This window comes from Parasteatoda tepidariorum, chromosome 6 (assembly GCF_043381705.1).
Source record: "Parasteatoda tepidariorum isolate YZ-2023 chromosome 6, CAS_Ptep_4.0, whole genome shotgun sequence".
Taxonomy (NCBI): domain Eukaryota; kingdom Metazoa; phylum Arthropoda; class Arachnida; order Araneae; family Theridiidae; genus Parasteatoda; species Parasteatoda tepidariorum.
The window spans coordinates 39324227-39338276 of NC_092209.1; the positions used below are offsets into that span (position 1 = coordinate 39324227).

Here is a 14050-nt window from a genome sequence, read left to right on the forward strand (position 1 = left end):
TTCTAATAATAAATTTTCTTTTATCCCCATAGCATTAAATACGCAAAAGAATTCTACAGATTTTTTTAATATTATTTCTTGTAGGGTTTCTTTAAAATTTTTTAATTGTAGGGTTTCTTTAAATGTTTCTTTAAAATAATGTAGGGTTTCTTTAAAATTTCTGTTAAAATTTTTATTTTTGATACCCTTCTCTAAATGGGATGTTTGCGTCCAGCTCAATATGTATGTATTTAGATTATCATATTTAGTATGTATTTAGATTCGAGCGCTCCGTGTGCTCGACGTGCCAGACAATGTCGGTCTAAAACCAACACGCTTGATAATTTAGTGAATAACGACCAACAACCAGCTGCACTTTTTGTTTTTTATTAACAACAACAACATTAGGTATAAACAATAACAACAGCTGGAGATATTGTGGATTTCGAAAGGGTTAAAGAGGTATTTATCCACATCTAATGTTTATCGAGTCTCATAGGAGAAGTGATGATTTAATCTCGTTCTGCTAGGGAATGGCGCGCATGCGCCAACAGGATGTTTGCGTCCAGCTCAATATGTATGTATTTAGATTATCATAAATAGATTCCAGAATTTGATGGTATATAAACTTTGGTAAAAATCCCCTTATAAATAGGAAAATAATAATAATGGCTTGTATAAACATTACAAAATGCTTTTAAAATGAAAATGTATAAATATTCCTTTGTAATTTAACAAAAACTTCAATCTAAAATATTTATTTCCGAAAATTTCATACACAAAATAAGATAAAACTTTTTAAAATTGTAATGAAATAGAAAGTCATCATTGTGGAGTATACCATTTGGTCATAAAATATTTAACGATTTTTCAAAAAACTGGTTAATATCAGAGAGAGAGAGATGGTAAATATCAGAGATATCTTAATATAGGCAGTTATTGTTAAACAAAAATATCTAAAAGTGGAAAATCAATTAAAATAAGTGAAATTTATAAGAATGAACTTGTGCTTCTAAATCAAGAAACGTTCTAAAAATATTCTGGAGTTTCGAAATTCAAATAAAGCAAATGTCACCAAAATATATTCCTTAATCACAAATATAGATTGAATTATTAAAAAAAAGGGTTTAAATTAAACATTTGTTAAATTGGCACTCAACTTTTGCCTGTGGTAAGAAGGATGTTACGGTATTATTCAAAGATAGTTGAAGTTTTTAAAAAAGTTATATATTTCCTTTAATCTAAAGAAATATAAAGATTAGCACATTTTAATTTCGTAGTATATATGTTGAATAATCAGCTGCAAAGTTACCATGATTTAAGTTTAGTTATCTAGTGTTAATATGTAGGTTTTTGAAAAGAAAACTCTTTTTCGGTGGGTTGGAAAACCTGTTTAATGAATAATCATTAAAGATTTGTTTTTTATAAATAGTGATATTTGCTTTTTAAAGTTGATCCTAAACATTTTGATGGACAATCTAAATTTTACATTTGTACTCTTTAAGTAATTTATTTGTATTATTTAATCAGGTGATATTCTGGGATGCTTGTTAGATGTTGGCAAATCATATGTAATATTTTATTTAAATGGAAAACCACTGCCTCCATACACTCAGTTGTTTCAAAGTGCTAGGTAATTTTTTTAAAGAATCTTTTTCTTCCTGGAATTGATGAGATACCAACTTGTTCTATTTTGTGAAGTATTTTCTATTGGTAGAAAAAATTATTTTTCAAAGTATCATTATTGATATAGTATTGATATTTGATTTTACTTGAAGTTATCTATCACATCCTAGAAGTAAATTAAACTTGCATATAAAATCCCACTTTGTTTCAGTTATACATTGGTGTAACTTTCAAAGTTTGCCTAAAATAAAACTTTATGAGTTTAAGGTTTTAATTTTCTAAGAATTTATAAATTTTTTTTTACATAAAACAGAGCAGTTGGCATCTCTGAGTATTCTATTGTTATTATTTTCCATGTGTGTGTAAGTTTATTTTTAATGATATCTGTAATCAAATATAATAAATTGACTTTTTTCATTTCTAAAATGTTAGATCTAAAGTTACTTCTCTTACAGTCATGTTATTTCAGAAGTGTGAATAATACTAAAAATACATGTTTTATCATTAACATTTTACCTTAAATATAACAAAATTACTTTGAAAAACTTGTTTAGTGCTTGTTATATTGTGTTTTGTACTTTAGCATGGAAAGTAGCTTTGGATAAAATGTAAAAGGTATATGTATGAGCTATTTTTGATTAAGATGGAGATTGAAAAAATTGGAGGATGTAAGCGATCCCGCTGGCAATAGGCATGTAGTGGGAGGTTACTTGGAATGGCGTATCTGCACTTCATAAAATCCACATTTTTCATCAATTTTCAATTATTTTGCTAGCAGTAAAATTTATTTATTTAGTGTAAAATTTGTTTATTTCTGTATTTTTTTATATAGTGTGAAAATATTTTTGTTTTTTTAACGATATATAAGAAGTAATAGTTCTGTGTGCCATATCATTTCTTGCTGTTGCATATATGTGCTAGTTTATTTGACATAATGTCCCAAAGCTACCTGGCAAGGATCTACTTTCTCAATCATTTTTTTTTTTTTAATTCCAAATATATTTGTAAATTTAGAAAAATCATTTCACAAGTTCTTTATACCTGTTTTTATTTATTTTAGTTTTGAATTACATTATGAATTTAAATTAAATGACAAAAACTTTAAAGTGGCTATAGTTTAGAAAACTTTAAACCAAAATATAGTTCAAAACAAAAGTTTTTATAACACTTTCTATAAAAAAAATACTCATAAAATGTTAGAATGATCAGCATTTCTCCATCGATGTAAAACTGGTCAATTATGGCGAGGTTGATGTAAAAAGTCGACTGAAATAAACCATAAATAAAATGAAGTTAAGAAAGCCGTGTTTAGCATTTCAACTTAATGTAAGATCTATGGTCGAAATATATAACACTGCATTTCAGAAGTTGATGCTATATGCAGGTAATTGTTTAAAGATATTTGGCTGCATTTATAAAATTTCAGCTTATTACCTTTTTTTAAACATTATTTTCTTAGTTCAGTAAAATAGGTTTTTATGCAAAAAAGAAAAAAAAAAACAAATTTAATTAATCTTGTGTTGGCTTAAGATGTTTCAAAATATGTGTTTAGTAAAGAGGTTTAAGCAAATTATACTCTAGGACTCCTCCTTTATATAATATTGGATAAACCACACTTACATAAATTTACGTCTACCAATGGTTATACTAATTTTATTTATGTCTATAGGTCAGGATTTTTTGCAGCCGCTAGCTTTATGTCATTCCAGCAGTGTGAATTTAATTTTGGCCGTACTCCATTCAAATTCCCTCCATCAGGAGTTGACTTCCAAGTGTTCAACAACTGTGCCACTTTGCCCGACGAAGAAACAATTATACTTCCTAGGTAACTTTTTCTAGTTTGTTCAATAAGTAAATAAATGAATAATCTGTAACTAAACAAGTTCAATTCAATGTCATTATAATTTTTTTTAAATACTAGCTTCTATTATAGTTTTAGTTTTTCATAACTAAAAAATATATGTTTTCTTAAGTTAGAGAAATTGGATAATATTCATCTTGAGTTCTTTTCTTTTTAATTTGTTAGTTGATTAAACTTGCATATTCAAGCTATAAAATTTTTTTTTATAAAATTTGGTTACTTTTTCAAATGTAAGGTATAGAGGTCAGATGCCTAACTCTAGCACATGCCTGGGTGGGTAACCTGAAATGTTATTTGATACAGTAAAATGTTAATTGCTGCAATAAGTGTAGTTGATAGCTATACTTGTTGTTACTACGAATACTGACTGCTAAATTCCTCTACTAGGTGGTACAAATAATTATAATCATTCGTGTGGTTCTATGCACTTTGTGCATACATTTTGAAATTCGACACTACTACTTTTTAAAATTTGATTTCTTAGAACTATTGGACCGTTTTCGCTCAAATTTTGTACTTTACTATGTAAAATTAATTACATTCCTTGAAATGCTGCAAAATATTGTGTGTTTGACAATTCAAAATTTTTTTCGACTATTATTAGATAAAATAATAAAAGATACTAAATATTTACTAAAAGTCGCTTTTGGCATGGAATTGTCTTTGGATAAACAAATTTTATTATTGTGTCTAAAACTGTTTAAATTCGTTGAGAAAGTTCTCGAAAGAGAGAAAAATAGGCAAATAATAAAATTACCAATGAATGGTTCTAACTTAGGACCGCTCTTCTGACTGAATTGTTGTCTGACTGATTTCACAGTTTGTGGCTACCCCTTATATTTTGGGGGTTAAAAATCTGAATCTGTCAAAAAGGTATTTTATACAGAGAAAAAACTTTTTGTGACTGAATTTGTAACTTAAAATATCGTCTTCACTCTTTAATTAGAATATTTGAGATCACCCCCTTGAACCATTAAAATTTGAGTCCTAGAATGTGAAGATATGATCATTAAATCAAAAGTTATTCAGGGTGATACATTTATTTTTTTGCCACTTTACAATACTTTCCCTTATAAGATGAATTCAGATTGATTTTTCATGTAGTGAATGTTTTTTTGTTTTTCATTTTAAACGATGAGTTGAAGTATATGCAGTTGAGCAAGTTACTAAATCTTATTGAAGCAATTTTATCATTTCAAAAGCTAAAAAAAAAAAAAAAAAGAAAAGAAAAGAAAATTATGCGAAATTTAATTTTTGATTAGTTTGTTTTAGCCATATTTTAAGTAGTTAATTTTATATTTCTACTCCCTTTTTGTTTCATAAAATTTAAATCATGCATTTGCACACATTTAATGTTATCACTGTTTAATTTAATCCTTTATTTTTAATAACATTTAAGTTTTATTCATTTTCTAAAAATATATTGTTAATTATCAATATAATTTTAAGCATTTTTCAAAAAATCTTAACTCTTTAAATAAATGCCCCTGGCTTAGTTTTGAGTCAGAATTACAAAAATTCAAGTATTCACTTAATTTTTTCAAGCAATTTATGCTTTTGATATATTTTAAAGTTGTTTACCATTTTTTTACATAAATGTTTTGAACATTAACATTTTCATTCTTATAGGCATATTAGACTTGAAAAAGTAAGACAAACGAGTGTACGTGAAGACTCTTGCTCACTTTGTTTTGATGGGTCTGCAACAATCCGATTAGATCCTTGTCAACATACGTAAGTAGTTCAAGCATCCTACATAAAAAATTAACATATATTAGATAATGATTCTTCTATTAGGTTGTGAAAATATTTTAAATTTACTTTATTTAAAAAAACAAGTTGGCATCTGAAAAAGAAAGTCACCATCTGTATAATTCTAATCAGTACTCATTTGTACAATGCTGAAGAATGGAAAAATTTGTAAAAATGCAATATTGAATTTGTAAAAAACTGAGAAATTTTCAACATTTATGGGGTTATCTCTTTTTGACATAGTTTTAAAATTTCCAGAAAACTTTTTTATAATTATACTATGTATTTAATGGAGTTCTAGATGAAATGTTTTTTTTTTTTTTTTTTTAATTNAATTTTTTTTTGTTTAACTGTATCTAGAATAAAATTTTATTTTAAACTAAAAATTCTTCTGTGCTAAAAAAAAAAAAAAAAAACTTTGAAAAGTTTATTTTTCAAATACTTTAAATTTTTTCAATAAAATCTAGTAAATTTTCTCAAATACTCTGAAATATTATTTAGAACCTTCATGCAAAATCTATCTATTTTGATTCTAATCTAGTTATTTTAATTTTCACCTGGATTTGGACACTGTAACACGACTTTTACGTCAAAAATTTATAATTCTCAATCAAAACAAAAAAGAAATAGGTAAATAAATTACTCAGTCTTATTTGAAATCATGGTGCGTGTGGTAAAAAGTGCTTAAAGGTGCTTATTTTCGATATTTAAAAGGACTTAAAGGTGCTTTTTTCATTGGGTGTTTTTAAAAAGTGCTTAATTTTCCCTTTTCAAAAATGATATATTTTTTTGTTACCATGTCAATTTTCGTCACGTATTATGCAAAAGCGAGCTTTTAACATTGTTCTATTCAATGTTTTCACAATTCATTTCCGCGAACCGTTGGTCCATAGCGTATGAAAGCACCAATCATTTTACATGTTTGGTGAAATACTTGCGATATATTCTCAATTTCAGACTTCATTTTCCACCCTCTGATATCGAACCGAAATCTTTCGATAATTTTTTGGCTGACATAATCAAGAAAAGTCTTTGTCAGAAACTAGTTATTTTCTCATGATCATCTAAAATTATTTTGCATTTTGTTAATGTATATAGTGCTTAAAAATATTTTTTAAGTGCTTAAAAAGTACTTAAAAGGTGCTTATTGCTTGTTGGAAAATTTGGCTACTCACCCTGGAAATGTAAATTTTTTTTTCTTCTTTTTAATGCCATTATAATCATATAAATATTTGAATGTTTTGTAGAGGATTTTGTGACCAGTGTGCCTTGCAGCTTGAAGTGTGTCCTATGTGCCGTAGCAAAGTTGAAGAAAGAGTTCAAATTGAAACAACGTAAGGTTATTTAGTTTCCAGTTCATTAGCATCCTAACCATAAAAAATTTCCTAAAGTTTTTGTCTACGAAATTTGTCATAAAAATTTACGAAGTTCGTTAATTGTTATCCAATTACTCTTTTTATACCTTTCTAGTCCTTACTTTTAATTTGAATGAAAGAAAGCAAATAATATACATGAGCGCCGTTCACGAAAATTTTGTCACCATCTCAGGAACTTCTTTAATATTAACCATTATTATACAATGTAAATTCTGATTATTACGGTATACTGAATTGAAGAGAAAGTTATAAAATGTATATGTACTTTGATTATACATTACAAATGTGTACAATGTATAGTAAAAAATATACAGTATATATACATATAAATAAATGGTCAAAATTTCTAAATTCACATTTAGAAAAAACTGATATAATAATAGAAAATTTGGCAAGTCTATTTTTCTGTTATTGTATCTGACCAGTTTCATATCGTCAAAAAGCTAAAATCTTATAACAATCAATATCAAGTTTTATTAAAATTAAAAACACTTTTTAATAAAAAATTGGTGAGTTTTTATACAAATTTTGTCAAAGTGAGGTAGCGGTGTTGAAACTGATTGCAAGAGTCAATAAATTGCTTTCAGAAAATTTTTTATTGGAGATTTTCGCTTGCTGGAAGTTTTTCATTTTATCTAAGCCTGCAAGAAAAGAAAAATTTTTTAAAATAGCAATTTTCTGTTCTGAAAATTTTTCAATATTTTAATTGAAAAAAAGTTAACATTTCTTGCATTTTTTAAGCTTTCTTATATTATTTTTTTCTGTAGGTGAGCCTCAGAAGCCAAATTTCTAAGAGATTTTAAATGTACATTACATTGCAAGAAATTGTGATTTGAATATATATACAACTAAAGAATATAAGAAAAATATGAGATTATTTTATGACTCTACATGAAGCAAGTTCATCTTCACTGAACTTTAAGTGTGTGGTAAAATTGTAAATGATTGCAATCATTTATTTTTTTGTGTCGCATGTTTTTAATGTAAAATTAATAGGACAGTTTTAAATAATTCTTAAAGCTTATGTATGAGTGCTCACTTTGGAGTGCAGACTTTGATTATGTTTTTAATTTATTAGTTATGATACATATTTTTGATGTACTTATAATATTTTTAATTCATTATGTTGTGTTTTTTCATTTAATTTTGTTCATAAATTATTTGTGCCAAATATTTAAATGTAAAATACATTTAATTTTCATATCCATTCATTTCTAAATTCCAGTTTTCTGTTGCCGTCTCCTTCTATAATGAATTAGTTTCTTTTTAATGTCTTCATAACAAAATAAGAGCTTATTTCCATTTTTATGTGATATTTTCAGTTTATAAGAAATGGAAACTTGTTATTTGATTGTCTTCTGCATTATTTTAGCTTTTAGGCAAATCCTTGGCATACTTCCTTTAAGGGTATATTTCAAGATTTAATACACAATATTTTTAAATATCGTGATCAATTTATTGCTAATAATGTTGCAATTCATGCAAATAAATCCATTATTTAAATTTTTATTATTGTGAATTCGCAAAATATTTTTTAAAAAAATATGTAGTCTGGTTGTATTTTTCTCATAACTAACTATTTAAGTTGTAATTAAATAAGCTAGTTTTAATATATTACCTTATATTTTCCCTTCATATATATTTTCAGTTTTTTGGTTTCTAATGTAATATCTTTTGAAGATACAGAACAAAACATATTAAGTAATGTAAACATTCGTTAAAAATTTTCATATTTGTAAAATATGCTGTAGGTGATAAAAATTTATTTAATTAGAACAAATAAAAGACCAAATGAGACCTTGATACCAACACCAGGAGGTACTTCTTGTTGGTATCAAAGTATGTTATATTTACTATGAAATTTAATGGTGTATTATATTAGTACACAATTTCCTCCATCATCAATTCAAAAAATTTGCTTAAGTTATGAAATCGTTACAAAAACTTACTTTCTTTAAATATATAGGCATTTTTTCAATGGATTTGGAGATTTGTGATCTTCAAAATATGGGAGGTAGATGAATTCTAAAAAAATATGGTCCAATAGTCAGGAGATCAAGCAAACATTAAGACCATTTTATGTTAATTTCACTTTTCACGCGTTTTGCTATAGCTCAAAAGAACAATTATTTCAAATTCTGAAATATCATATGATTTATTTATTAAAAATTTGGAACAGTAGGGTAATTATAAATTTTTATTATATAAAGTTTAACCACTTTATTGTATAAAGTGGTTAAAGAATCGATCAAAAAGTTGAACAATTGAATAAATAAAGGATCAATAATTTATTTGTGAATTAAAAAATTGAAATATAAATACATGCAGAGAAGAAGTTTTTATTGTGTTTAATGATTCACTTTTATTATTGTTTTCAATTTTGGTTGAATTGATGAATAATTAAATTTTAAACCTAAATCCTAATTCTAAAAAAACGTTTTTTTAAAAATAAAAAAAATCAGACTTAAAAATTTTGAATTATCTTCCACCTTATACCGTTGGTTGTGTTGAGAACTATTATACTTATTATTACTATACTAATAGCAAAGTGTATGCAAGTTCTTAACAAGTAGCATATTTTTGCTGAAGTTTAAGAATCTATCACAGAATTTTTTAATGGTTGTTTTATAGAAGAGAAATAAATTAAAAACCTACCCAAATCAATCAGTGTGGCTCATTTTATTTTGAAAATTATGGTTTTAACTTAAAAGACACAATGATAATGTACGAATTTCTCATTACTTTAATACATAAAAATATAAGGTTTAAAATTTTTTTTGTGTGTGTAAATCATATGAAATAATTTTTCATTTATTTTTTTAAAATGAGCATAATCAAATTTTAATGCTTGACTGTTCATTTGTTATTCAGATTTAAATATTGCCTAATAGTTGAGGCTATAAAGTGACACCCAAATAATTGAGTTAAATGAGTGTTTTTAGAAGCCAGGTCTAATATGTTATGGATTGGAGTGTAGCCTAATAGTTTTTTGCTTTTTTCTTAAGTGCTACTAAAATAATAGCCTATGCCTTTCTGGAGGCAGTGGGGACTGAGATGTTATTCCCCTTTGGTTACGTCTACATTCCAAAGGAGGTCAATTTTGCTTAAATGATTTTATTGATCTAAATAATAGTGGAAAATTTATTGAAAACTATCTGAGCTTAATAAATTAACAAGCCTTTTTAGTATAGTCAATTACTTTGCTGTCTCTTGTAATATTTCTATAATTTGGTTATAATATATGTATAAGCTAATTATTTTATTATAATAGGATGAAACTCAATGACTATTTCCCCCTTAGTTTTTATTTTAAAACATCAGTTTCTTTTTTGTATCATTATTTTAAAAACTAAGTTTTAAATATTGATTATAATCTTTATGGGATTTAATATTTGTTTTTGTTCATTAGTTTTAATTTTTACATGAATGATATGCCATCATAAAACTAATCAGAAGTATTGTATTTTACCCAATCAGTATTTTTATTTGGAAAGGTAATTTTCAAATTTGAAGATCAGTTAAAATGTGCAATCTTTTATAACTATTTATATGTTTAAATACTATAATTTAGTGCAATTCTTTAAATAATGTGATCTTAGATTGTTTTGTAACATTTATTCAACATAATTTTCTTTTTTTTTTAAATTTTATTTAATTCACATGTGAAATCTTACCTATAGTTTTATGATACATTCTGTTTCAATTAATTTTCTGTTTGTATTAAAAACAGCTTTGCATTGGAACTTTTAAATTACAATTATTAAAATTTTGTACAGTTTATATTCTCTTTCATTTTCTAGATATTTTAGAAAGATTACAGGATTGTCATAAAAATTTTTTTACTACTTTTGATTGCCTTATTTTAAAATCGTTTTATCTTAAATAAAACTGCAATTTCAATGACTCTAATTGTTTTAAGAATCACCCTTAATAAAATGCTTCCTTTTTAACATCCTGATGATCCTTTATTCCCCACAAAATTACTTATAATGACAATTCTAAAATACTCGCTCGGAACAGAGGAAGACTGCTTCCTGGAGGAAAAATTTGTTCAATATCTAGTAGTGATCTTGCAACAGCATCTGTCGCATTCTCTTAAAATTGTCAGTTATCATCAGAGTTAGAATGTTGATGATCTAAAACTTCTTAAAATATGCAAAAAACAGTCTTTAATAACAATTAAAAAAATTTCGTTAAAAAATTGAAAAAATGTGCTTAAAATTTTTTTAAAATTAGCTTTTACATATATATAAAAAAATTATGAAACGAAACTTGTATTTATAAATCTATCAGAGTGCGTAGCATTTGTAAAAAGTACTTAAAGGTGCTTTTTTGGGGATTTCGGTTTTAAAAGCTTTTAAAGGTGCTTTTTTCAGCTGGCGTTTTGAAAAAGTGCTTTTTTTTCGAATAATTTTTTTTCTTCCCTTCAGTGATATCTGGTGGATCCCATGCATTTCACGAAAAATGGAGAGTTTGCTACGTAATCATTCACACGAACTTCATGTCGTACCCACGTTATGACTTGCGCATGCGCGCACACTTGAAACCGAAACCAGAGTGCTCCAATTCGGATAGAGAATATCAGATCCTTGTGAAATGTTTTTCTTTTTAATTTATTTTAATTTTGTTCATTTTATTTTACCTCTAACTCTTTTTTTGACATAGGGGTTAAGGGTCAAGTTGAATTCACTCGGTGATGTGGGAAAGTACTGATTGTTTCGATTTACGCCGTTTCTTTTATTATTTTTTTTTTAACGCTAAAACTGTTTATAAAAAGTTTTTGTTTTTCAATAATATCATTGATTGAATATGAATTTTTTGAGTGCTTGAAAATTTTTGTAAAGTGCTTAAAAAGTTTTTAAAAAGTGCTTATTTTTGATTCAAAGAAAAATTAATTTTGTAATTTATGAATAAAATAAAATGTAAATAAACACCCGAGTTAATTTTTAGTTACTATTTACATTATTTAAAATTCAAAGATTGCTTATAGTCCAAAAGCAAATACTTATTTCATTAAAAAATTCTTTTCCTCATGTATGCTCATTACTAGAGGATAGTTTTAATACTTAGATCCAATATAAAATTCACAATAATTTATAAAGAAAAAATAAATTCACTTAAAATGGAAAAAAAATCAAGAAATGACCAAAACAAACCCAAAATATAAAGAGCCAGAGAGGAAAAAACAACAAAAAATGTTAATAAATGCATTTATCATCAACATCTTGACCCTGGTCATCATTTTGTTGTGTGATGAGCCTTATATTGCTTCCCCTTCATTGTAAAAACGGTTTAACTATAGTCCTACATACATATTTCACATAACAAGGCACGTTTGGCAGTGCTAAATTATTGCTTATTTCAAGTTGACATAAGATTTTTCAGACATAACTACCTGTAATGATTTGAGTTTTTTTTTTCCCAATTTTTGATATGTTTTTCTACACTTTTAACTTGCCTCACCAATCTTTTCAGATGCACTTCGTACATAATTCTCAATTTTTTCTTTTCTTGAAATTTGCTTATATGAACTATGCATGTTCTTCCTTTATGTCTTTAAATAAGAAATCAAAATGGTTTATCTTAAATTACAGTATGAAGATTTTTCAATTTCGCAATCTAAATTTTTTTAATTCTGAATGATGACTGTTTGAAACTTTGCTGTTATTTTTATTAATTATTAAGGCAATATTATTTTGAAAAGTCTGCCTTCATAAATTTAAAAACTACCTATATTATTTTACATTTTGGCTTAAAACATTCTTTTAAAAATCTAGTATAAATAGAACAAAACATCCTTTTAGCAACAGTAAGTATTTAAAAACAAAGAAAATCTAGTTCTGAACAGCGGCTAAAAATATTATTGATTTTACATAACTTTTAAGCATTATATAACTTCAAGTGTCTCCTTTTTAAAAAGTGTGTGAATAATTAACGGTGATGTTTTAAAATTGTAATAAATTATTTACTTTAGTTTTAAAACTATTCAATTATTCTTAATTTTTACGGATGAATTCTTTTATAGAATTAGGGTTAAATATAAGATTTTTCGATAGCGTTTTAGCAATTTATTTATCAGTTAAAAAATGCTTTCCTTTTATCGCAATTTTCATTCGAAATATATTTTCATAGACTAAAATGTCTGTTATATTTACATCATGTATTGTGCAATCTTCTGTTGCTCATTCACAATATCCGCACTATTTAAAAAGATTGTTCAAAATCATTTTTTTCTTCTCAGTGTTTTATAAACTTTGATATTAATATGAATTTTAAACATAACATAAATCAAAACATTCTTGTTGACATTTTAAAGTTATTTATTTTTTACCCAATTCAACTATTATCAATTGCTCAAATTGCCGTGCTTGTTAGCAAAGCTCCTAGTCATTCTTAGTATTGTCCATAATTTTTCTTATTTGTAAAATTTGTCTTGTATTTTATGTAACAAGAAATTTATTAAATTTGGAGCTCTTTCAGTTTGCATTTGTACCTCATACCATCATTCAAATGTATATAATGAATAAATCATTTTGTAAAGAATTTTCTGTAAATAATCTTTTATATTAAATCAGATATAGAGATTTATTATAATAGTCACGTTTAAGCATCTTGTTTTTGAAAAAAATTGGCATTTTAAGATATTATTCTATTTATATTATGCTTCTACCTTGTTCATATAAATAAATATTAGTTCAATGCATTATATGGATGGGTGGCCTAATGTAAACAATAACAAGCATCCTTAAACCGGAAGAAATTTAGAAAATTTCCTTTGTATCCCTCCTCTTTTGTTATGACTACGAGGCGATGTGTGATCAAGCCTAATATTCTATGCAGTTTTGTTATTGCAATTTGGGTTCAAATCTAAACATAATTGTACCATTCATAAGAGCTTTCAGAAATGTATTGATTCTCAGAGGTCGTAAGGCCAAAAAATTTTTTTGGAAAGTTAATATCTCATTGTGAATAATTCTTAAGGTTTGCCAGGTTTTGTATTTTATCCCTTATTTGGCTACATTTGAATAAAATGTCGCCAAAAATATCTTTTTAAGTTAACCTAATTAAAAAATATTCTAATGATTATAATATTAATATGATAATGCTAAAGTTTAAAGGCTGATAGAAAGAACTCGGTACATGTAAAATACTGCAAAAGATATGATGGCGCGTTTTTTCAATCTGCGGCGTAAAAATATATCGGAAGCAGTAACCCGGAAGTCTTGCGAGAGCAATTTAACCACTAGCGCCACCACCCTTAGCTTTACACGATCACCCATCCATAGGCTGTTCTATAACCACCTATAATTTATATGAGACAAAGTATACACGTTCATTCAAGGTTGCAAATTATATTTTTAAGTTTATAACAGTTTAGCAACACCTTTTTCCTTATCAGTCTTTCGATTGCATTGTTAGCAAAAAAGAAGATTGGTGTTCTGTAAAATAACTCACA

The 14050-nt window shown here is 26.1% G+C and overlaps 1 protein-coding gene across 1 annotated transcript in view; it reads left to right on the forward strand.

The window, feature by feature from the left end:
• LOC107443269 (RING finger and SPRY domain-containing protein 1) overlaps window positions 1-13137 on the forward strand; it is a 33209-nt gene extending 20072 nt beyond the window's left edge. The window contains exons 12-16 of the mRNA XM_016057084.4: window positions 1510-1612; window positions 3275-3430; window positions 5096-5200; window positions 6466-6552; window positions 7362-13137. Of these exons, the coding sequence (XP_015912570.1) occupies window positions 1510-1612; window positions 3275-3430; window positions 5096-5200; window positions 6466-6552; window positions 7362-7365 (455 nt within the window). The 3' untranslated portion in view covers window positions 7366-13137. The remainder of the gene's footprint in view (window positions 1-1509; window positions 1613-3274; window positions 3431-5095; window positions 5201-6465; window positions 6553-7361) is intronic.
• Window positions 13138-14050: the final 913 nt, after the last annotated feature.